The 26,114-nt window shown below is 39.7% G+C and overlaps 1 protein-coding gene across 1 annotated transcript in view; it reads left to right on the top strand.

Annotated features, from left to right (window-relative positions):
- Gfpt1 (glutamine--fructose-6-phosphate transaminase 1) overlaps positions 1 to 26,114 on the top strand; it is a 63,222-nt gene that overhangs the window by 22,932 nt on the left and 14,176 nt on the right. Inside the window, exons 9-14 of the mRNA XM_052719950.1 lie at positions 1,726 to 1,831; positions 3,445 to 3,608; positions 5,378 to 5,473; positions 19,388 to 19,485; positions 22,263 to 22,383; positions 22,932 to 23,089. Coding sequence (XP_052575910.1) covers positions 1,726 to 1,831; positions 3,445 to 3,608; positions 5,378 to 5,473; positions 19,388 to 19,485; positions 22,263 to 22,383; positions 22,932 to 23,089 — 743 coding nt within the window. The remainder of the gene's footprint in view (positions 1 to 1,725; positions 1,832 to 3,444; positions 3,609 to 5,377; positions 5,474 to 19,387; positions 19,486 to 22,262; positions 22,384 to 22,931; positions 23,090 to 26,114) is intronic.

The raw sequence follows: 26,114 nt of genomic DNA, 5'->3' as shown, positions 1-26,114 counted from the left end.
TTCAGGCTTAGTGGCTAGTACCTTTACCTGCTGAGCCATCTCATCAGCCTCCTTTGCTTTGATTTTAATTGAGTATTCTATGTAGCTGGAAGTTTCTCTGGTCGTGCCCAGCCCTGCAGTCAGGACAAATCTCTCCTACCTGTGTCCTGCAGCCACTTAGTCCCAAGTAAACACACAGAGGCTTATATTATTTACAATCTATATGGCCTATGGGTCAGGCTTCTTGCTAGCTAGCTCTTATAACTTAACTCAACCCATTTCTATTAATCTGTATGTTGCCACGTGGCCGTGACTTTACCGGACTGCTGGCATCTTGTTGCTCTTTAGGTGGCAGGCTGGTGTCTCCTCTCACTCTCCTTTCTTCTTCCATCTCTTTAGTTCGAGTATCCCACCTAACCTTATTCTGCCTTGCCATTGGCCAAACAGCTTTATTTTTCAACCAATCAGAGCAACATATATTCACAGCATACAGAAAGATATCCCACAGCAATTCTAGGCTTGACTTGCTGTGCTTACATGCTGTTAAAATCTCAAGAGATTTTATTAAAGAAATTAACTTGGCACTAGTCTGCCTTTATTTTTCATTGCACCATATTGATTATGTTTTTTAGTGTTTTTTTATTTAAACATTTCATTTTATATGTATGAATGTTTTGCCTGCATGCATATATGTGTATCACAGGGGTACCTGGTCCCCAGGGAGGCAGAAGAGGGAGTCTGATCCCTTGGAATTGGAGTTATGGACAGATGTGAGCCACCATATGGGTGCTGAACCAAACTTGGGTCCTTTTGCAATAGCAATGAGTGTTCTTTATTTTTGTCTTAGGGTTTCTATTGCTGTAATAAGACAGCATGACCACAGCAACTATTTTTTTAAAATTTTTTTTAACTGGGTTTTTTTTTTTTTTTTGAGACAGGGTTTCTCTGTGTTGTTTTGATGCCTGTCCTGGATCTTGCTCTGTAGACCAAGCTGGCCTCAAAGTCACAGAGATCTGCCTGGCTCTGCCTCCCCAGTACTGGGATTAAAGGCGTGCGCCACCACTGACTGGCGTACACAGCAACTCTTATAAAGAAAAACATTCAACTGGAGCTGACTTACAGTTTCAGAGGATTAGTCCATCATCATCATGGCAGGGAGCATGGCAGCATGCAGGCAGACATGGTGTTGGAGAAGTAGCTGAGAGTTCTACATTTGGATCACAAGCAGAGAATTGGCTTGAGCTTCTGAGACATCAAAGCCCACCAACCTAGTGACTCACTTCTAACAAAGCCACACCTACTCCAACAAGGCCACACCTCTAATAGTGTCAACCCCCTAAGGACCAAGCATTCAAACACATGAGTCTGTGAATGCCATACCTATTCAAACCACCACAATCTCTGAGCCATTTTTCTAGCCCTGCAGCCTCTAGATTTTTAAAAGTTATTATTAATAAGTTCTTATCAGTAAATTCTTTTCTACCTGAAAAGAATTGACACTTTAGAGTTTCCCATGCAACACTGCTGTCTGCCATGCAGTCTTTGTAGCCGCTGTTTCACTGCACTTCCTGTCTTCTCTTACTGGCTTAGTGCATGGAAATCCAGAGAGCAACCTCAGATTTGAGAACTACTGAATTTGTTTGTGTTGCTCTTTCTTCTTTTTGGTGTTGACTTTATGAACAGTTAAGCCTGTTTCTAAATTGTAGCATGATTTTCTTGCTGATTTATGTTATCTCTGTGCTCTAGGCAAAGACAAGAAAGGAAGCTGCAATCTCTCCCGTGTGGACAGCACAACATGCCTTTTCCCTGTTGAGGAAAAGGCAGTTGAATATTACTTTGCTTCTGATGCAAGGTGAGTTTCCCTCATTGAGTCAAGATAATTTTTAGGAAAACTTCCCCATACCATGAATGTATTTGCAAAAGTCTAGGTGCTGAGAATAGAACCTCTGACTCCTGTATGCCAAGCAAGCAATCTACTACTAATGATGTCTTAGCTCCAGAATTCTCTCAATTGAGAAATTAGAGGTCACTTTGTTAGACATGGGACAATAAGAACACCTTTTCTACCCCTTCAAAGCATGTTGGTCACTTTACCAAAACAAATATATTCTTAGAGACCTATTCTAATGTATTTACTTTGGAGTATTTGTTTCTTTATTTTGTTTCATTTCCAAGAGGTGTACCCAAGTATTATAGGGAGGAGGGATGGCTTTTCTAGCAGTTATAGTTGCTGAGATACTGTAGTTTAGGTCTCATGTGGACATTGTAGCTTTTACATTTAGAGTTGACTTACAGCATAATGCTTTTACAAAGGAAGACTGAAATTTTAAAAGGAAATGTAGTGGAATATTTAGAGGCATTGGTAATTCCAATACTGTAGGAGTAGGGATAAAATAGAACCTCTCAGATACTTGATTCATTCACTGGGACTGAAAATAAGAGGGAATAAGAATGAGAAAATTGTACCACTTAGTACTTCTGGGAGTGTATTATCTGAGTGAGAAACAGACTTTACTGTTTTCTAGATTTTGCAAACTTGTCTTTGCTGTCATTAAGTGGGTTTGCTACACGGAGTTGATAGTCATGACCTAGACTAGAAACTGCAGGAGCATATTGGCTTTTGATTCTTTCTTAATGCTTATTGAGCAATGCCATGTGCTAGCCTCAGGAGAATGGTGAGAAAAAATACTGTTGGCTCTGCCATAACGGAGGAGGTAACGCTTGCCTTTAACGAGATCTTTTAATCCCTCATGAGTAGATCTTTTTTAAGGGAATGAAGCTCCAACTGAGCCAAGTGACGGTCAGGAGCTAATTAGGTGAAGGGCTGGGGGAAGAACATTCACTCTGTACAGGTGACTCACCTGTGAGTTTGGGAAGGGTATCAAACTGCTTAGTAGAAGAGAGGATGCTCGATGGGACATTTGAGACAATTTGAAGTTTCCCTGAGAGCCAGTGGGAGCTGAAAAGTGATTTGTTGGGTGAAGAAAAATTTTTGATTAGCATTACCTTTTGATGTTGACTTGAACAGAAAAGGAGAACAGGTAGGGAGGTAAGAGAAGTAGTGGGTAGTTAGGAGGGTGTTGCAGAAGCCAGCCAAAGAGCTGGTGGCAGCTTGTGTTCATCAGTGACAGTGACATGGAACTGTTCAGAAATAGGGGTTAAAATGACAGGCTTAGTGAGAGCTGGAATGAGGTGGAAATAGCCATGCCTTCTGATTTTTCTAATTGGTTAGGTTGCTGTACAAAGGTTTACTTTTTTATTTATTTATTTATTTATTTAATTTTATTTTTTTTTCACAATGACCACATCCTCAATATGGCTCTGAAGGTTGTGAAGGCATTGGCAGTTAACATGTGGTGTAAATGAGACTTGGTGTTTGAGCTTGGTCTGGTATTCTAATGATAGCTTTCTTGGTGACAGTGATCCTTGGTTATTGATGATAACATCTCCTTGACTGTTTTGTAGTGCTGTGATAGAGCACACCAATCGTGTCATCTTTCTCGAAGATGACGATGTTGCAGCAGTGGTGGATGGCCGTCTTTCCATCCATCGAATTAAACGAACTGCAGGAGATCATCCTGGCCGAGCTGTGCAAACCCTCCAGATGGAACTCCAGCAGATCATGAAGGGTGAGTATCTTGTGATGTTAGGACTTGGGATGCTTAAAGAAAAGAAGCATTCTACTTCCCGCCCTGCTTATGAAGCTTCTATATGATGAGTGGATGGTTAACCCAGGAAAAGGGCTGCCTCTGTAGAAATTATCTGCTAGTCTTAGAAGAGTTCTTGAAACTAAGTCATGGTTTGTTTTTAACTTTGTAAAAAGGAGATAGTACCACATGTTTAAAGATGCTTTCTAAGGGTGACTATGGCTCATGCTCTGTTCAGTACTATTCTTGTATTCTCTCTGTGCTTCAGGCTTCTCATGTATTAAGAGGGGAAAATAGAATCCATCTTATTAAGGTTGTGTTGAAGATCAAGAAGGCTGTCTGAATAAAGCTCTTAGAACGGTACCTGATATGAGTGTATCCTACATAATGTGTACTGCCATTAACGGTTAGGATTTTTTTTTTTTTTTTTTTTTTTTTATTAATTTATTTTGCAATACAATTCAGTTCTACATATCAGCCACGGATTCCCTTTTCTCCCCCCTCCCGTCCCCCTCACCTTCCCCCCAACCCCCCCCCCCCCCCATTCCCATCTCCTCCAGGGCAAAGCCTTCCCCACAGACTGAGGTCAACCTGGTAGACTCAGTCCAGGTAGGTCTAGTCCCCTCCTCCCAGGCCGAGCCAAACAATCCTGCATAGGCCCCAGGTTTCAAACAGCCAACTCATGCAATGAGCACAAGATCTGGTCCCACTGCCTGGGTGCCTCCCAAACAGATCAAGCCAATCAACTGTCTCATCCATTCAGAGGGCCTGATCCAGTGGGGACCCAAGAAATTAGACATCAAAATGCCCAACAGTCCAATTAAGAAATGGGCTATAGAACTAAACAGAGAATTCTCAACAGAGGAAACTCAAATGGCCGAAAGACATTTAAGGAACTGCTCAACATCCCTAATCATCAGGGAAATGCAAATCAAAACAACTCTGAGATACCACCTTACGCCTGTCAGAATGGCTAAGATCAAAAACACTGAAGACACCTTATGCTGGAGAGGATGTGGAGCTAGGGGAACTCTCCTCCACTGCTGGTGGGAATGCAAGCTTGTACAACCACTTTGGAAATCAATATGGCGCTTTCTTAGAAAATTGGGAATCAATCTCCCCCAAGATCCAGCTATACCACTCTTGGGCATATACCCAAGAAATGCTCAACCACACCATAAGAGCACTTGTTCAGTTATGTTCATATCAGCATTGTTTGTAATAGCCAGAACATGGAAACAACCCAGATGCCCTTCAACTGAAGAATGGATAAACAAAATGTGGTACATATACACAACGGTTAGGATTTTTATTCTCCTTTCTGATTGTGTTGTAGTAGGAATTATATTGTAGAACTACTGTCTGCAAAGTCCCATGAGCCACACTATAATCCATACCAGGAAGTACATACTGATCTTACTCGTAAGGAATTTTTGCAGTTGACATAGTAAAGGACAGCTTGATGAGTCTAAACTTAAATTTGACTCAAAAATTATCTTATGCCCCTGTTTTTGTGTAACTATGGATTTTAGCTACTAAGTAAATAAAAGTGGCTTTCTTCCTTGTTCATTTTCATGTAGAGTAAAACACTCTTGCAAGCTTCTAGGAAGTTAACCTGATTTCTTTATTGCATGACCTTTTGTTTCATCTATCAAGATTATGTTGAAAAGAGATAGACTTGATTGTGTACAGATTTCATATCCTTTAGCTCATTTACTGTTGTTTTAATTATGTAATTTCTATTTTTGTAGGCAACTTTAGTTCATTCATGCAGAAAGAAATTTTTGAGCAGCCAGAATCCGTTGTGAACACAATGAGAGGAAGAGTCAATTTTGATGACTATACTGGTAATGGTATTTACTACTTCTTCACCCCAGTCTCTTGTAGGAGTGCCATTAGCAACTGGGAAGTTTATTGTCCTTCACGTAGATCTGTGGAACAGCTGGGATTGCCAGACATCAAAGTGTGATTGCACCTCAGGGTGGAGTCACAGTAGTCAGACTCAGAGACAGGAAGTGGGCTGATGGTTACCAGGTGCTGGGATGATGGTGGAGAGTCATGATTTATTTCTTAGGTAGTTTCCCCTGGAGATGACGAAAAGTTGTAGAGTTGGATAGTAGTGAGGGCCCAACAGTGTGAATGTATGTAATCCCACTGAATGGCATATTTAAAAATGGCAAAGGGGGGTGACTGTCACATACTGGGTTCCTGCTGTGGCTGTCAGGGATAGTTCTTTGCATGTCTTGGACATTGTGGATTCTGAAAAGAACCTGTCTACTTGCTCAGGTTACATGAATCAGCCAGGCTAGATTTCTTTCTGAATTTTTTCCTTCAGATTTATTTGTTTTATGTGTATGAGAGCTTTGGCTGCCTGTATGTATGTGTGCCTGGTGTTCTTGGAGGTTAGAAGAGGATGTCAGATCCTCTGGAACTGGAGTTGCATATAATTGTGAGCCATCATGTGGGTCCTGAGAACAGAACCCAAGTCTTCTGTAAGAACAGCAGGTGCTCTTAACCACTGAGTCATCTCTTTAGTCCCTGGGTTTCTTTCATAAGTAAGCAAAAGCATGAACTGCTGCAGAGGTCTTTCTTGCAGAGGTTTGCACCTTACTCCATGTTTAAGGGAGAAGTCAAAGTGCAACACTAGTCTGTAGAACATACAGGAGCTTACAGACATCTTATGGCCATAAGACTTAGTCTTCAACTCATGTCATAGGAGTAGACTATAGTAAAGTTTCTGATGTAGTCTTGCCCTCAATATTTTAATCATGTGGGTGTGGAGAGATGGCTCAGAGGTTAAGAACACTGGCTGCTTTTCCAGAGGTCCTGAGTTCAACTCCGAGCAACCACATGGTGGCTCACAACCATCTATAATGAGATCTTGTGCCCTCTTCTGGCCTGCAGGGATATATGCAGACAGAACACAGTATACATAATTAATAAATAAATCTTTAGCAAAATATTTTAATCTTGTATAAAGGAGATCAATATATAACTAACAATTTCAAGAAAAGTAGAATATGATCCTAGCACTAGAAAATGCTTAAAGTTTAATACTGAATTTAGGAAATATGAAGAATGAGTCTGTTTGTGGAAAGGGATGTTGTGATGAAGGACAATATGGAAGATATAAATAAGTGGATGACAGATGGAAACACTCAGCTGGCTAGAAGAGCATTAGCTAAGGACATTGGTGGGAAAACCATTAGGAGGCTGTCATTCTAGGGTGTGTTCCAGATCTAGTATCTGAAGAGCTGTAAAAGGGGAGAGGAACTGTCCTGAAGAGGTGGAGGGGAGAGCTCAGTGGAGGTGCCTCTGTTAAAGAACTGAAGAGCTTTAAAAGACTGGGTGCCAGTCTCCAGGGTACGGAAGGAGTGAGAGCCTGGGTTATAAACATGTATCAGTAGGATGTTGATCTGTCTGGGACACCACGAAAAGAGAGAGAGAGAGGGATCCAGGGGAGAGACAGGAGCAAGACAGTAAAGACCCATATCTATGTGAGTGGGGAGACTCAGGGAGGACCAGAAAACAGTGCTCAAAGGACTTGTGGAAAAGGATTTGTTCGTTAAGGGAAGAGAATGAGACTGACTTTGAGAACTTCATGTTGTGTTGTGTTGTCCTGTGCCTCCGCCCTGCATCCAAGGGATCAAAACTAGGGTCTTGCATATACTAAGCGTGTAGTCTACTACTGAGTTATACCCTCAGGTCTGAGACATTTACTGTTTTAAAAACTTACATGTATTACGTGTATACAAGTTGTCTAATATAAACGGGATAGCAGTTGTCTTATGTTTTTAAGGCAAAGACATCAGGGCTCTGTCACTTTAAATGTCTTGTCAAAGGTCATATTCATGGAGCCAGACTTGTCTTCATGTGTGTGTGCTCAGTATTCTTCCTGAGTACTACCCGCCATCTCCCAGGTTTTCTTGCTATTTCCATTAGTTATGGCTTAAGTCATCAAAATTAGTCTAAAGCATTATCCAGATATAATGACACATGTGTGGAAGGCTGAGGCAGGAACATTGAGTTTGAGACCCACCTGGTTTACATAGTGAGAATCTGTCTCTCTCACAGACTGTATATAAGACATTTCAGACCTTGGAGGACTCCTAAGATTATCCTAAAAGCTGTCAGGGGATTTGCTAGGACCAAGTTTAGGAAACATGGTATTTAGCTAACCACAGCTTAACCTGCCTGTCATTCTTGATCTCCATCTGCAGGGTTAGCCTCTCTGGTAGACTCTGCTCCTTTGGGAGGTGGGGTAGGCTGGTAGGTAGCCCTGAATGCCTTGGAACTCACTTTGAAGATCAGGCTAGCCTCAGACACACAGAGATCTACCTACCTCTACCTCTGGAGTGCTGGAATTAAAGGTATGCCCCCACCATGCCAGTTTGTCTCTTTTTTTTTTTTTTTTTTTTTGGTTTTTCGAGACAGGGTTTCTCTGTGTAGCTTTGCGCCTTTCCTAGAACTCACTTGGTAGTCCAGGCTGGCCTCGAACTCACAGAGATCCACCTGCCTCTGCCTCCCTAGTGCTGGGATTAAAGGCGTGTGCCACCAACGCCCAGCCAGTTTGTCTGTTTTTATATTGAGTTTCCTAACTTGCTTTTGTATGACCCCACCCCAGCCTTCAGCTATTTTTTTTCCTGTTTTATAACCATACATTTGGTTTTGAATGAGTTTATTAAGTATATGGCAAGTAAAAGTAAAAGAATAAATAGAAAATGATGGATACATTGTTGATAGAACAAAATATCAAATTGGGCCCTCAAAACATCTAGCAGAAACTAACTGGGAAAGCCTCTTAACTCAGTTACTTGGAGTCTAGTCTGAGTAGAATGGTCCCTCAAGAGAGTGGAGGCTTCTAAGTAACAGTGGAGATGACATTGTCAAATTGGATGTAGCAGAAACTGACCTGGGATGTTGAGGCGGTCAGCTGGAGTTCCCAGTTGAGCTTTCTCACCATGGCTAAGCTTCTATGGCTAAATTTTCAGCTTTTCCTCCCCACCATAGACACTTTATTACAGGCACTGTACCTTTCCCGGATTGCGAAGACCACTTCAGGGATGGTGCCATATTGTCCTGGACTCAGAAGATGCCTTTTGAGAAAGCCATAACCACACTTGTTTTTACAAGAATCATTAGTCCTTTGTTTCGTGTCCTGTCTGTCCTGTTTGTCAGCAGTTGATTCGAGGATACTTTGTTGTCCAGTGGCTAACTTTTGCCACAATGAAAGTTAACTCCAATTGCAGTTTTTTTTTTCAATGCCCATATTTTCTCTGAAGTAGATTGGTACTGCTAGGAGCCGACATGTCTCATAGTCATAACAAAAAAAAAAATTTTCTAAGTTATTAAAACATTTTAAGTGTCATATTCTGTAGATCTCTGAAGGGTTTGAAGATAACCTGTCTATCTAAAATATATCTACTCAATCTTGAAAACATACCTAATATAACTACAAGTTCTATTATAATGTCTAACTACTAACTTTCATTTCTTTATATCCTCATAGTTGGTAATAACATTCAAGGATCAGAAAATTGCATTACATTGTTAGATGAACGGTACAATTAGAAATATACATATAACATTTTCTAACAATATCAATTTCAATATATATAATTTGTATATAATATAAAACAATCCAATCCAATGTAAAGTATTTACATTTTTCTTTTCTTTTCTTTCTTTTTTTTTTTTAAATAAGAACCTTAAATCTAATCTCCTTTGCTTAGCCCTTTTCCTCACCCTTGACAACAACTTGTAACCAACCCCCCTAATCAATGAAAATTATCCCAGACCCAAAACCCATTAAAAGACCAAAAAAACCAACCGCCCCACACCACCTCTTTGGGAATGTGGGCGTTGTATTCTTGAAATTGCTTCCTGCTGGGTATGGGTGAAGGTATCTTTATCCTGAAAAAAAAATTTTAGGTTAATTGTCAAATTCTAGGAAAGGTAACTATATCCTTCGTTATCCAGTCTGTGTATAATGCCAAAGTTCAGGGTTTATTTCAAATCCTTATTCAAATAGTCTTTGAGACTGGATCATCTCAGCTAGCTCTCTCAAAAGGAAAAGGCGCAAAGCTACACAGAGAAACCCTGTCTCGAAAAACAAAAACAAAAAAAAAAAAAAAAAAATTGCTCTGAGCACTTTGTAGTTCAAAGCTAATCTGTAGATGATGTTTGTCAGCTTAGTGATGTTATTATTGTCCACGTGGAATTGTTGTTGTTGTGGGGCCCCATCTTCTTCCTGGAGACTTCAGTTGATGTTAGGCCTGACCGTGATTTCCTGAAAAAAAACTGATAAGAGACTCGAACACAAAGACTATATATGCGACTTTTTAGAATTAGTTAATACTCTATATGACCATTTATATCTTAACAAAGTTTAAAATGTATATATATCTATATATATTAATCTTGTAAATTTTGATATAAAATTCATACTTTAAGAAAAGTTTAAAGAATCAGAATAGAATCAAAGAGTTGAGATTAGTAATAGAATAGTCCCTTAATTAATTTGGCTTTTCTCCTGTCCCATAGCAGAAGATGGCTCTTTTCTTCTGGCATGATACAGGGAGTTTGCATTTTCCTTTTAACAACATGCTTGAGTTTAAAGAAGGAGAGAGCCATTCTCCAACTCCAAAGTCAGCTTTAAATTTTAATTGAACTGGGACTATTAGAAGTTAAATAGTGTTAAATCTTTAAAGAAAAGCAGAAACAAACATTTAGGAAGACATAAAATTTTTTTAGATAACATACCCATACGCCATTTCACTCTGTTTCTTAGGATAGACGATTTGTCCCTTCTCTTCAGTTGTCTCATTTGTCCAGTGTTCTTCAGATTCCTTAACCTTCATTCTCCTAAAAGACAAAAACAAAAACCTTTCCCCAAGGTTTTTTGGGGATGTTCCTTTTTGGCAAGTTATTATCTGATTAAATGAAAAGGCATGTGTTACTGGTATAAGTTAGTTTAAATTGGATGTTCATGATAGTTGATGAACTATCACCTCCTCTAATTAAGAGGTAACCACAACAACAACAATTCCACGTGGACAATAATAACATCACTAAGCTGACAAACATCATCTACAGATTAGCTTTGAACTACAAAGTGCTCAGAGCAATTTTGAGAGAGCTAGCTGAGATGATCCAGTCTCAAAGACTATTTGAATAAGGATTTGAAATAAACCCTGAACTTTGGCATTATACACAGACTGGATAACGAAGGATATAGTTACCTTGTTCAAATCGAACCTTTATCAATTTTGATGGTACCCACAGCTTAGCTTCTCCTGTAGAAATAAAAGCAAAACCTCGTCCCCAATGTAACACATATCCTGGTTTCCATTCTGAGGTCAGCACATCCTTAAAGTATATAGGTTGATTTAATTCTGTAGTTTTTTCTATTATCCAATGTCTCTCTGCAGCTGTTGTTCCTTTCTCATTGGCATTGAGAAAATTCAAAGTTAATAGAGCATTATGTAGTCTATTTCTGGGGGTTTTTGTTACTCCTTTTTGTTTATTTAGCATATCCTTTAGAGTTCTGTTTGATCTTTCTATAACTGCTTGACCTGTAGGATTATGTGGTATACCTGTAATATGGTTTATATTATAATAAGCAAAAAACTGTTTCATTTTAACAGAGACATATGATGGAGCATTATCAGTTTTGATTTGTGCAGGTATACCCATAATGGCCATAACTTCTAGCAAATGAGTGATTATAGAATCAGCTTTTTCAGAACCCAAAGCAGTTGCCCATTGAAATCCTGAATAAGGATCGATAGTGTGGTGTACATGTTTCAATTTTCCAAATTCTGCAAAGTGAAACACGTCCATCTGCCAGATTTCATTCCTCTGAGTACCCTTTGGGTTACATCCTGCTGGTAATGGTGTTTGATTGTAGAAGGAACAAGTAGGACATTTCTTTACTATTTCTTTGGCTTATTGCCAGGTTTTGGAAAAATCCTTTTTTAAACCTTTACTATTTACATGATGTTTTTTATGAAATTCTGAGGCCTCCAGCACATTTCCTATCAATAATTTATCAATCTCATCATTGCCTTGTGCTAGAGGGCCTGGCAGACCAATATGGGATCGGATGTGAGTTATATATAAAGGATGACTCCTTTTTCTGATTGTATCTTGTAATTGAATAAATAATGAAGTTAATTCTGAAGCATTGTGGATAAATTCTGCAGTCTCAATATGTAATACTACTCTTTCAGCATACTGAGAGTCAGTTACTACATTGAGAGGTTCTGAAAAATCCATTAATACCAACAGAATAGCATACAATTCTGATTTTTGAACTGAATTATAAGGACTTTGAACCACTTTACTTAAATTTTCTGATTTGTAACCTGCCTTTCCTTGTTTGTTGGCATCTGTATAAAATGTACACACTCCAGATATGGGTTTTTTCCTCACAATTCGAGGCAAGATCCAATCAGCTCTCTTTATAAGATCAATTCTATTGCTTTTGGGATATTTGCTGTTAATTTCTCCCAAAAAATTACTACAAGCTTTTTGCCAAGCTTCATTTTCTATCCATAATTTTTCAATGTCCTCCTTAGTTAAAGGTATGACAATTTCTGCTGGGTCTATTCCTGCTAATTGACGAAGTCTCAATTTTCCTTTCCAAATCAAGTCAGATTTTTTCCACATAAGTTTTTAATTTTTTATTTGGTTTATTTGGTAAAAATATCTATTCCAATATAATATCTTCCCTTTGCATTAATATTCCTGTTGGGGAATGCCTAGAAGTAAAATAACCAAAATGCAATCCAGCTTTGGATCAATACGATCTACGTGCCCTTCATGTACTTTCTTTTCTACCAAGGCCAATTCTTTTTGAGCTTCAGGTGATAATTCTTTTGGACTATTTAAGTCCTTGTCACCTTCTAAGGTTTTAAACAAATTATTTAGTTAATCATTTTTTACCCCAACAATAGTTCTTAGATGAGAAATGTCTCCAAATAATCTTTGAAAGTCATTAAGAGTCTGTAGTCGATCTCTCCTAATTTGCACCTTTTGAGGTCTAATTTTTTGAAGTTCTATTTTATATCCTAAATAGTTAATAGAATCTCCTCTTTGTATCTTTTCAGGAGCAATTTGTAATCCCCAGCAAGGCAAAATTTTCTTTACTTCTTCAAACATTCTTTCTAAAGTATCTGCATTTGAGTCAGCTAATAAAATATCATCCATATAATGATAAATTATAGATTTAGGAAATTTTTTACGTACCACTTCTAATGGCTGTTTTACAAAATATTGGCACAAAGTTGGACTATTCAACATTCCCTGTGAGAGAACCCTCCATTGAAATCTTTTAACCGGTTGAGAATTATTATAAGTAGGCACTGTGAAAGCACATCTTTCTCTGTCTTTTTCTTGTAAGGGTATTGAAAAGAAACAGTCTTTTAAATCAATAACTATGAGAGGCCATCCTTTTGGTAACAGAGTAGGCAAAGGAATTCCAGATTGTAAAGAGCCCATTGGCTGAATTACTTTGTTAATTGCTCTAAGGTCTGTTACCATTCTCCATTTACCAGATTTCTTTTTAATAACAAATACAGGAGAATTCCAAGGGCTGGTTGATTCTTCAATATGATGAGCATTTAACTTTCTTCCACCAGCTCTTGTAAAGCCTGGAGTTTCTGTGTTGTTAAAGGCTATTGCTGAACCCATACAGGCTTGTCTGTTGACCATTTTAAAGGTAGAGCTGTTGGTGTTTTTGGAAAATTATCAGTTGTGCCCTGTTCTTGTATGACATGGATGGCTGGTGAGCACTCATTAGAATAATATCTTTTAATATTTCTCTCAGAAACATGTACTAATTTATGATTTGTTTCTGAGGTTGGAGGGATATTAATCTGAGTATTCCATTGTTGTAACAAGTCTCGACCCCACAGGTTCATAGCTATGTTAGCCATATATGGTTTTAATTTTCCTTTCTGTCCTTCTGGACCTATACATTCAAGCCATCTTGCACTTTGTTTCACTCGAGATAATGTCCCAATTCCTAACAGTTGAGCATTTACCTCCTGAAGAGGCCAAGTTGGATGCCAAAATTCTGGTGCAATTATGGTAATGTCAGCACCTGTGTCTACCAGACCAGACAACAAAACACCATTTTTCTTTATTGTTAGTTTTGGTCTTTGTTCATTAATAGAAGTTTACCAAAAATTTTTCTTTATGTTTTCTCCTGAATTTCCTATTTTCTCTGTTTCTTCATCTCGACTAACATGATTTATTCCAATAGACATTTGGTTATTTAGTTGCTTTGAGTAGGGGTTTCCTCTACAACTGCAGGAAAGGTTTGAACTGGATTTACTGTGGGGGCCTGCCTGAGGCCCCTCTGGGAGTTTCCCGAAGCTCGAGGCAGAGAATTACCCTGTCTGTCCCTTGTTGATCTACATTCATTGGTCCAGTGTTTTCCCTTACCACACCTTCTGCATACTCCAGAAGGAAGGGGCATTCTGTTGCCAGTGTTCCTTGAAGAAACATTATTTCTAGGAATGACCTGTTTATAATCCCTTTTCAAATGTCCTTGCTTTCCACATCCAAAACATCTAACATTGCTCAAACCTTTTGAAATTGCTTTTCCTACCCACATATCATCATGGTCATAAGCCTCAACATTAACTGTATCTCTAATCCAATCTTCCAAAGGTGCAGATCTTGCCTTTAACGGCCTGATTATTCTTTTGCATGCTGCATTTGTATTCTCAAAGGCTAAAGATTCAATTATTATCTGACTAGCCTCTGAATTCGGGACCATTTTTTGTACTGCTGAAGTCAATCTTTGTAAGAAATCTGTGAAAGATTCTTTTGGGCCCTGTATAACTTTTGTAAATGACTCAGTTTTTTTTCCTGGTTCTTCAACTCTGTCCCATGCATTCAAAGCTGCCGTTCGACATAGAACTAGGGTTTGGACATCATATGAACATTGTGTTTGTACTGAAGCATATTGGCCTTCTCCAATAAGCTGATCCTGGCAGACTTGTATTCTGCTATCCCTCCATTGTTTTTCTATATTTTTAGCCTCATTATTGAACCACATTTTCCACTGGAGATTTTGTCCGGGTTCAAGAACAGCCTGTGCCAATTCCCATCAGTCCTTTGGTAGAATCCTATTACAAGTTGACCAGGTGTTTAACATTTGCTTTACATATGGGGAGTGCATGCCATAAGATGCTATTGCCTCCTTAAATCTTCGTAAGTCTAACATTTTAACTGGAACCCAAGTATTTTGTTCATTCTCTTCATCAGGTAGCTGCTGTACGGCTACCGGATAAATTAAGGGTGATTGTGTGAAAACTGGCTTTCTTTCTGTAACCTTATGATCCAATTTTGAAACAACTTCACTATTTATTTCTTCTGTCTGAATTTGAATTTCTCTATAATTCATTTTTACCGGTTTAACAGGTTTTTCTAAGACTGTTATCCTGGCACTTAAGTTGACTATCTTTTTAAATAGTAAAATGAGGATAAGAAAAGTAATAAACTGAATCATTCAATCAATATTAATCTTTTCATATAGTTGTTCCATTGTCAGAGTGCCTAAAATTTCAAACAAAGCCCAATTTTCTTCCAATGTACACATAAAGCCCATTTTTTTTTAATGTAGAAAAAAATTCTCTTTTAAATAGATATGTTAATTGACTTACCAAGTCTGGGTAGAACAGTAGAATCCCAGGGAATTTCAAAACAGTCACCTGGTGTTCGAGGTGTGACTCCAGAGAGAGAGAGAGAGAGAGAGAGAGAGAGAGAGAAAGCGTAGCCGCTTGAGCCGAGTCAAGCCTAGGCTTTACAGGCAGGGGCCCTATTCAGCAGGGCAGGCCTGAGTTGTTTGTAGCAGTTGCAAGTAGCTCCAGCTGCGGGTCAGTCAGGCCTGGGCGGCAGCTGGGCTGCCCTGGCGGGAAACCAGACCTGCCGCCAAGCCAAGCGGTTTTTAATGGATTCTTGTCACGTTGGGCGCCAAATGTAGATGTAACCAACCTTCTTATTAAATAAGAAACACAGAACCAATGCAAAGAAGAAAGCCAAGAGGTCAGAGCTAAGAGCTAAAACCTTACCCTTCCTCCTGCAGTGGTCCTACCTCTCCAAACCAGAGCTACCCCTGTGTTAAAGTCTTTATATAGAGTTCCTGTCCTGCCTTCTCATTGGTTGTAAACCCAACCACATGACTGCCTCCTCACAGCCTGTCTGTATAGGCCTCCAGGTTTTCCATGATTGGTATTGAGATTAAAGGCATGTGTATCCGATAATGGCTGTATCCTTGAACACACAGAGACTTACCCAGCTCTGCCTACCAAGTGCTGGGATTACAAGTGTACGCCACCACTGCCCTGCTTTCCTATGGCTTGCTAATAGCTCTGACCCCCGGGCAACTTTATTTATTAACATACAAATAACATTTTAATACAAATAAAATATCACCATACTGGAGCTCACTGATTGGTTAGATTGGCTGGTCATTGAGCTTCCTAATATTGGAATTTGCCTGTCTCCACCTTCTTAATGATGGGGTTACAGGCACCCATTTTTATGCCCAGCTTTTTATGTGAGTGCTAGAGATCCAAAATAAGGTCCTCATGCTTGCACAGCAAACACTACCCATGGAACCATCTCCAGCCTGTTTTTTTAATTAAAAAAGAGAGAGATGAGAGAATGTTGTTGCCATCATCTTCAGAGAGATGATCCAAAGGGATTTCAGTAGAGGGATGTGGTAGGTGGGCAGAGATGGGGGTGTCTAAGCAATCCAGGAAATGCCAACATTGGAACTGGAGCAGTTAGGTACGTGGCAGTGACAAAGACTGAGAGAAGAGTGGGCTTGTATACAAACAGTACTACAGTGTTGGTACATTGATACCACATTAAAGAAACCTGGGGGTGGAGCACAAAATGCATCAGTGTTGCATTAAGGAATAAGAACTGAAACTTCCTCTTGGAGTAGTTTGACCAAGAAAGAGCTCAAATTTGAATTCTCTGCTTCTCTCCCTGTGTCTTCCATTCGTGGTTACTGGCATGTTGGTAGCATGTCTATTCTACCAACGAATGAGTGATCTGTCCCTGTTGGTTCTCTGTTGTGCCTGATCTGTCTCTGTGTTGTGCTGTCCCTAACAGAGCTTTGCTCTATATTGAACAACACAGAAAACATGGTATGGGAAAGAAATGAGGGATTCTTTATAAAATTCTTTGAGTTTTACCAGGGAAGAAGTTACTTTATTGACCCAGAACAGCACTCAAAACCTCAAACAGATCTATATGCACATGTTGCTTCCAACATTATGTGTTTTTGGTTTAAGCTTGCTTCCAACCTGTTTGCTGCTTTTGACAAATGATTACCACAGCACACATGCATTATTCTGGGTCAGGGGCATGGAAAGTACATATTTAAGATTAAAACTGTGCATTTAGCTTAAGTTGTAAAAGCTGATTGTATGAGAAGTCCAAGGCATATTAATGTTGGTAATGTTATTCTCTTAAAGGCAGGTTGAGCAGGCTGAGCATACAGTAGGATAGCAGGTTGAATGTACAGTCTTAAATGATCTCAATGCATATTATTAATTTGGCTGTAGGGTCTGGCAGTAATTCAGTCTCATTGAAGACAAGAAGTATTTTTAGAAAAATGTATCACCATAGTTTGGAGTTTGTAGAAGTAAACATAATGAAGATAGATTTCTAGGTAGCTTTACTGAAATATAATTAGACATAATGAAAATAATCATTTTGTATGTGTGATTGTACATACCCACATTTAGCTCTCTCTCTCTCTGTGTGTGTGTGTGTACTTATGTGCATGTGCTTATGTGGAAGCCAGAGGCCAACCTTGGGTGTTGTTTCTCAGGCTTATTCCACTTCGTTTTGTTTTTGTTAGTTTGTTTATTGAGATAGGTTCTGTCACTGAGTCTTGGCATTTGTGGATTAGGCTAGTCTGGCTGGCAGTGAGCCCAAGGGATCCTTCTGTCTCTCTCCCCGGTACTGGGATTATAAGCACATCCCATCATGCCCAGCTTTTTACATGGATTCTGGAGATCAAACTCATGCTTGTGTGGCAAGCACTTTATGGATTAGCCTATATTTCCACCCATACATTTATCATTTATTTTCTTACTTTGATTTGTTTTATGTATGTAAGTAGGCACATATGTCATGGCATGCAGGTAGAGGTCAGAGGATAATTTGTAGGAGTTGGTTTTCTCCTTCTATCATGTGGGTCCTGGGAGTAGAATTTAGGTCATCAGGCTCGGCAGCAAGTGCCTTTACTTGCTAAGTCATTTCACCTACCCAAATTCATCATTTAAAAAAAAAAATTCCAAAAAAAAAAAAAAAAAAAAAGCCGGGCGGTGGTGGCGCACACCTTTAATCCCAGCACTCGGGAGGCAGAGCCAGGCGGATCTCTGTGAGTTTGAGGCCAGCCTGGGCTACCAAGTGAGTTCCAGGAGAGGTGCAAAGCTACACAGAGAAACCCTGTCTCGAAAAACCAAAAAAAAAAAAAAAAAAACAAAAAAAAAAACAAAAACTATTTTTTAAAAATTTATTTATTTTATGTGTACGCATGTTTTGCCTGAATGTAGGTATATGCATCGTGTGCATGTGCATTCCTGATGTTAGAAGATGTCAAATCCTCTAGAACTGGAATTACAGACAGTTGTAGCTGCTGTGTGGGTCCTGGGGACTGAACCCAAGTCCTCTGGAAGAGCAGTAAGTCCTCTTGACCACTGAGCCATCTCTCCAGCCCCAAATTCATCATTCTAAATGTAACATTCTGTTTAATTTTCTTCTAAGCCAGAATGTAGCTAGAGTTTTCCTGCCTGACCCACAGTCAGGACAAATCTCTCTCACCTGCCAGTCCCTCACCTGCCAGTCCCACAGACGCTCAGACCCGACCAAGTAAACACAGAGACTTATATTGGTTACAAACTGTATGGCCGTGGCAGGCTTCTTGCTAACTGTTCTTACAGCTTAAATTAATCCATTTCCATAAATCTATACCTTGCCACATGGCTCGTGGCTTACCGGCATCTTCACATGCTGTTTCTCATCGTGGCGGCTGGCAGTGTGTCTCTCCGACTCAGCCTTCCACTTCCCAGCTTTATTCTCCTCCTTGTCCCACCTACACTTCCTGCCTAGCCAATGGCCAATCAGTGTTTTATTTATTGACCAATCAGCAACACATTTGCCATACAGAACATCCCACAGCACCAGAATCTTGCTATGCTGCCTAGGCTGGTCTTGAATTACTAGTGTCAAATGGCTCCATTACCTCAGCTTCCTAGTAAGATTCTGGGTTTTGACAGAACTTCATAACAGTTATGATTATGACCTCAACAGAGTCAAGATATAGAACAGCGCTATCATTCTGGAAACTTCCTTATGCCCCTGTTGTCGTCTTCTCTCCAAATCCAGCTTTCAGTGCCAGCAGATCTGCTGGTTCTGTCCCTATAGTTTTTCCTTTGAGGTAACTTTTCATCTCAGAGAGGGATGGAAAGTGACTTGAAGTGAATCAATGCCTGTTTGACTCCTTGGTGGTTGAGTGAGGTGAGTGCAGATTTGGTGAGGGACCAGTTAAGCTGTGCACTGTTAATTTATATAACTATAGCAAAATATTCTTCCAAAAAGGAATATGAATTTCTTAAAACAGTAGTATTGATTTTTCAGATTGACAGTGGATACTTATGAAAAGGATTGCCTGTTTTATATGGTTCTTTGTGGATATAAATAATTATATCCACAAATTTCTATTTCAGTGAATTTGGGAGGTTTGAAAGACCACATTAAGGAGATCCAGCGGTGTCGGCGGTTGATTCTTATTGCTTGTGGCACAAGTTACCACGCTGGTATGGCAGTAAGTAGCCTCTTTACATTTTAGTTATGTCTTATTGGAATCAGGATATCTGCAGATCAGTAGTATTTCTAGTAACATACCATGTAAAACTATCTTTAAAACTTTAAAAATTATTTTTGTATGCATGTATGATATGTGTAGGGAAGCATGTATGTGAAGGTCAGGGGGTAGCTGTGGAGTAGGTTCTCTCCTTCCACCTTTATGTGGGTTTTGAGGATTCATTCTGGTCTCCAGGCTTGTATGACAAGTGCCTTTACCTATTGAGCCTTCTTGCTTTAGCCTTGTAAAGCTATCTTTTGTTAAAACATGTTATTGTGTCATTTTTTTACATGACATTTCAGGAAAAGGACAGAGGGATTCCTAGTTGCTTGAATTATTTGTTAATGGAAGATACGCTATAGAAAGTCTTTACATATGCACATAGGCTGCCTTTGATTGACATCATAACCAGAGAGGGAAGGGCTTTGTACTGTCGTAAGTAGCCCACAGAGCATGCCTTCTTGTAGTCATTAAGTGTTTTGTTGAGACCAGGCCCAAGATCCTTCTTCCTCAACCTCTTAATATGGCTTTTGGGGTTTGCTTATTTCTTAGAATTGCCCAATAGACTCAAAAAGATGGCCAGTGACTTCTGTAAATCTCAGCAGGGTTTGCTTTACAGGTACATTTCTGCAAAGAAAGGAAGTCTGCTTATTAACACACTTAGTTTTTGTTATTTTTTTGAATTTTAGATTTATTTGTTTTATGTGTGTGAGCGTTTTGCCTGCAAGTATGTCTGTGTACCATGTGTGTGCCTGGTGCCCTTGCAGGTCAGAAGAGGGCATTGGCTCTCCTGGAGTTACTGATGGCTGTGAGTTGCCCTGTGGCAGCTGGGAACTAGACCTGAGTTCTCTGCAAGAGCAGCTGATGTTCTTGACTACTAAGCGATCTCTCCAACCCAGACTTTGTTAAATTAGCATTTAGAAGCTGAAAGTCCTGTGTTAGGGACTTACATTGGTTGTCAGTAAAGAAACTGGGACATGATGACCTCTTAATAAATTGGATCCAGCTGTAGTTTTTTCATAAGGAAGTAGATTACACACTGGCATACACAGGTCTCTTGCACTCAGTTTCTGCTTTAAGATTGATTTCCAAAGTTCGTGTAAATTTTTTATTTGTTGTGACACAAATATTTATCTTACCCTGTGGGATCTAATTTTTTTTTTCTTTTTGTTTATTTGAGACAGGGTTTCTCTGTAGCCCTGGCTGTCCTGGAACGTACTCTCTAGACCAGGCTGGCCTCAAACACCCAAAGATCCGGCTGCCTCTACCTCCCAAGTGTGGGCTGCCACTGCCCGCTGAGTTATGTTAATTTTTAATATCTGGTAGGTTGTTAGGTTTGTTTGAAGATAAAATTCCAATGTAATAATTTGTAATCCAGGGGGAAATTTTTTGCTTACATTTATTTGAAGGAAAACATTTAGCTTGTTAGTGTCAGTATCTAATTTAATGAATAATTATAAATAAATGACACCATTAGAAAAGTAATTAAAAGTAAGAGCATTTAATTTTCAGATACTTGGCATTCATGTTCTATAATACTGTCACTGTTATTATCATGTTGCTGCAATGTTGTGCCAGACTAGAATCATTCTAGAACCAAGTACAACAAAGCAATTCTGTTTCAGTTTGTGGACAAGTAAAAGTTCCAGAGCTGTGGAGTAAGGGCAACTTTGCAGGAGTTTTTGGGTTTAAAGCTCTCTCTCCCACCCTCGCTTTCTCTCTCTCCCTCCCTTCTTCTCTGTTCCTCTCTGTGCGTGCATGTGTGACACATGTATCGGTGCCCACAGAAGTCAGAATAGTGTGTGTAGGACTCCTTGGAACTGGAGGTGTAGGTGGTGGTGAGCCACTAGTCCTGGGTGCTGGGAAAGAAACTCGGGTCCTCTGCTCGCAGCTCTCCTGCACCACCCTTTGTGGTTTTATTGCTGTAAAGGAGGAACGTGCAGATGAGGCTAGAGACAGGCTGGCGGGGGTGGCCGAAGAAACAGGTGAAGGGCTGGTGACCGAGAACGTCTGTTGTCAGTGTTAAAGCACCGCCATGTGCCTGTACATCTGTAGGGCTTAAAAGATTGTGGTGCCCAAAAGTTTGTTTTCTGTTGTTTCTAATTTTCTGACATTTGGAGTAGGAGGAATATATACATTATTTAAATTTTAAATATTAGGAATTGGAGAGTTAGAGATAACACACAAGTTGATTCAGAACAGTGCTTTTTCTCCTCGAAATGTTTGGTATGTGTGGATATATTTGCTTATAAGAATGTTTCCATGAAGCTTGGAATTATGGCTCACACCTTGTAATCCCAGCACTCAGAAGGCTGAGATAGGAACCTTACGGCAAATTTGAGGCCAGCTTGGACTACATAGTGAGTTCCAGACAAGTCTAGTCTTGAACAAAATAGGACATATGCATTGGTAGTTGTTTTTAAAAGACTTGTACTAAAGTGTTGGCAATGCTTATCTCTTGATTAGTGGAATGTTGCATACTTTTAATTTTTTATTCATTAATTTATATTACTTAATGTTTTCCAAATTTATGCCCTTTTTTTTGGTAGTGCTGGAGTTGGAACCAGTGATGGGGTTGGCCTTGTACATGCTTTTTTATAGCAAGTTTACCACTGAGCTATACCTCTAGTTTGTATGTTACTTTTTATAACCAGAAAAGTAGAAACTGTACATTAAGATCAAAGAAGTTCATTGAAAAAGACTGTCTGAAGGCAGATTGTGTTCTCTTTCCTCTGTAGACCCGTCAGGTTCTGGAGGAGCTGACAGAGTTGCCGGTGATGGTGGAGCTCGCTAGTGACTTCTTGGATAGAAACACTCCAGTCTTTCGAGATGATGTTTGCTTTTTCATTAGTCAATCAGGTATGTTCATTTTAGACTTGAAGAGGGAAAAAAGTCATTGTAAGTCAATTTTCCTAATAAGTCTAGCATACCTTGTAAGAACTGATATTTAAACTGGTATTTCAATGACTCGGTAAACATAGATTGACTTCAGTCATACTAATACATTCTTTATGACTTAGTAAAAATGAACACCATTTTACATATGGCTTAAAGAGCTTAATTTTCAGATAAGAAACAAGAGATCCTTGAAAGCCAACGTCTTGTAAATGTATGGTTTTTGTTGTTGTTTGAGACAGGGTCTCACTGTGTAGACTTGACTGGCCTGAACTCACTAAGTAGACCAGGCTGGCCTCCAACTCAGTGATCTGCCTGTCTCTTCCACCCAAGTACTGGGATTAAAGGTGTGTGCCACCCTGCCTCACTATATCTTGTAAGTTTAGTAAGAGCTTGCCTCATGCTTTACTTAAAACAAATGATAACACTGACAGTGTGGCCGGTCAGTTTTTCATGTAAGAATGGCGTACTCTGAAACTGCTCTGTGTGTTCCTGTTGTCTGTTCTACACAGGTGAGACAGCTGACACCCTGATGGCTCTTCGTTACTGTAAGGAGAGAGGAGCCTTAACTGTGGGGATCACAAATACAGTCGGCAGTTCTATATCAAGGGAGACAGATTGTGGGGTTCATATTAATGCTGGTCCTGAGGTTGGCGTGGCCAGTACAAAGGTAAATCCTTGGTTTCTTCCACAGACGTTATTAACCATGCTGGTGGGGAGGGGTGCTGGTCTTTGGGCCAGCTGATGTGTTCTTTTCCCTACTGTAGTGTACAGCTTACAGTGCTTAACAGGTCTGCTTTGAAAAGATCTCTGCTAGCTTTTCTTGTTCATCATGCACAATCTACTCTCCAATCACAGTAATTCCAAGCAGTCATAACACCCCCCTGTTACTATTGTAGTTGGGATTAGAAAAGCAGTAAATTAGAAATGGAGAGTTTAATCCAAATAATTACTGATATTTTTATTTACGTATTCTGGTTTCCTTAAGTATGTCAGAATATGACACTACTTTTGAAAAACTGTAACAAGGATTATACTTTGTAAAATTGACAGTTTTAAAAAAAGCTGATTGGGGGCTGGGTAGATGCTAATCGTTTAAGAATGCTTGTTGTATAAGCTTGAGATCGGAGTTCAGATTCCCAGCACCCATATAAAAAGCTTGATTCCTGGGCAGTGGGGCCGCACTCCTTTAATCCCAGCACTCGGGAACAGAGTGAGTTCCAGGACAGGCTCCAAAGCTACACAGAGAAACCCTGTCTGGGAAACAAACAAACAAACAAACAAACAAAAAAGCTTGATCATGTCTGCCTGTGACCTGTTGCTATGGTTATGGGGTTGGTGTGTGGAGACAGGAGCATCCTGGAGCTTGTCAGCCATCAACTTAGCTCCAGGTTCAGTGAGCAACTGTGTCTCAGTAAGTCAGAGTGGTAGAACAAGGTACTTACAGCCTGGTCACCTTTGTTCGTGCATGGATACATGCATGCACACTCACAGTGTACACTTCTCTCTTCCCAACACAGTCAAATGAATAGAATATATATAGTTTTAAGTTTCAAAAGTAGACATTACAGGACAGTATCTATTTCTGTTTAGATATTGCATCTGTAGAAGTTTAAAAATACTTTTGTCTTAAAGTTGTGTAAAATTGCTTTGCTCTCTGAAGTTGAGATATGCAGCTCTTTGCAAGTTGTATAAATATAGAAGGTTTATCTCTACAAATATGTTATTTTTATGATATTTGAAATTTTAGCATCTCTGTTTTTCTGCTTAAGCTTAATATTTTTCTTTTTCTTTTTTTTTTTTTTTTTTTGGTTTTTCTGAGACAGGGTTTCTCTGTGTAGCTTTGCGCCTTTCCTGGAACTCACTTTGTAGCCCAGGCTGGCCTCGAACTCACAGAGATCCGCCTGGCTCTGCCTCCCGAGTGCTGGGATTAAAGGCGTGCGCCACCACCGCCTGGCCCAAGCTTAATATTTTTCGTTGGTTGTCTGATAAGATATGTGTCAGTGGTTTAGGCTTTAATCCTCAAATCTCATGGAAAACTTGTGGAAAATTTGTGATTCTTACGTTAAAAAAGTTTTTTGTTTTTGTTTTAATTGGGAGTCTTGATATTACTATTACATGTAGCTAAAATATGGATTTCCCCCATATGGTGATTAAAACATGTAAGATGCTTGTGCTTAGGGCCATCCTGTCGGATGAATAACTAGCTGTTTGTAGCAGTGTCCAGACAGCTCTGATCAGATATAGGAACACAGAGCTCCATATCCACAGCACATCATGAACCACTACACTTCAGCACGTATGGGCATACAGGATGATGAGTTGCAAGGGATGCACTTTTAAAAAAGAATTCTTAATTCTTTAGTTTATGAGAGCTTCAATTTCCTCCATCATTTTATTATGAAAGTTTTCATGCATGTAGCAGTTATAATGATTTAACACCCACTACCCACTGCCTAGATTCCACCATTGACCTTTTTCTACAGTTTTATGAAGGTGCAGCTTGCCCTGTCGTGTGGAAAACTTACTTGGTTGTGCAGCTGTCACCACAGGGAGTATTAGGAGACTTTGTTCACAGAACAGCATTTGTCCTTTGTGCTCTTGCCAGTCAGTGCCTGCTCCTAACCTCTAGCCTCATGCCCATGACTACTGCTTTCTCTTGCTAAAAGATTGTGTCAGTTTCCAGATACTTCTCATGAATGGGAGTTTTATGATACATGTCTTTTGTAACTGGCTTTCATTTAGCATGAATCCTTTGAAGCTTGTTCATGTTATTGTTAGTATCAGTAGTTCTTTCTTTGAAAGCAAATCCTTTTAAATTTTTTTAAAGTTTGAAACAAGTACAGATTTATAGGAAGTTGCAAAGTTGTATTATCAGTCAGCTGCACATTATAACAACAAAATAGCCGAGGCAACTAGTTTAGAAGGAAAGAGGTTTGTTTTGGTTCATAGCTCTGGAGTTCCAGTCCAAAATTAGGCAGCCTCGTTGTTCTGTGCCTCTGGTAAGGCAGTCATATCATGCTGGGGGCAATGAGCCAGGAGGCAGAGATACCTGGGAGTCAGAGGTCCCACAGGCTCCACCAAGGACTTTTTTCCCAGGTAACCAAGGACGCTTTACTAGACATCAGCTCCCAAGAGGAGGAGGTCTGTAATCTTCCGGGAGGCCACCCCAGGGACCTTTAACACATGGACTGGTGCCCTGGCCGTAGCCCCAGTGCGGAGAAGTTCCATGTACCCTTCACCCAGTTCCCCAGTGCTTCCGTCCTGGATAAGGAAGCAAGCGTCTTCTATAGTATGTGATTTCTTTATAAAGCGACTGTCTGCTTTAGTAAGAGTGAGTATTGACAAGATGACGTAGCAGGTAAAGGTGTCCACTGCCAACATCAGCCAAGCCTGATAATCTGAGTGTGAGCCCTAGAACCTGTAGAGGGGAAGGAGAGAACTGACGCCCTGTGAGTTGTCTTCTGACCTCCACACATGTACTGTGGTGCACACCCCCCGCCCCTCTAAATAAATAAATGTAAAATCTTTTAATAAGTTTGGCAGTGTAATACAGCTTCATTTTTCCTGGACTCCAAAGTAATTTTGTTTTCACCTGTCTTAGATATTTTTAGCTTGGAGTTCTATAAGATAAGCTCTGGGGTATTTTATTATAGCAGTTTATGAATGGTAAATGTGAGTTTACATGTTCTAAG

This window comes from Peromyscus californicus, unplaced genomic scaffold (genome assembly GCF_007827085.1).
Source record: "Peromyscus californicus insignis strain IS unplaced genomic scaffold, ASM782708v3 Scaffold_6__1_contigs__length_162567912, whole genome shotgun sequence".
In the NCBI taxonomy this organism is placed as follows: Eukaryota; Metazoa; Chordata; class Mammalia; order Rodentia; family Cricetidae; genus Peromyscus; species Peromyscus californicus.
The sequence above is the reverse complement of the archived record's forward strand: the minus strand, read 5'-3'. Positions and strand labels throughout refer to the sequence as shown.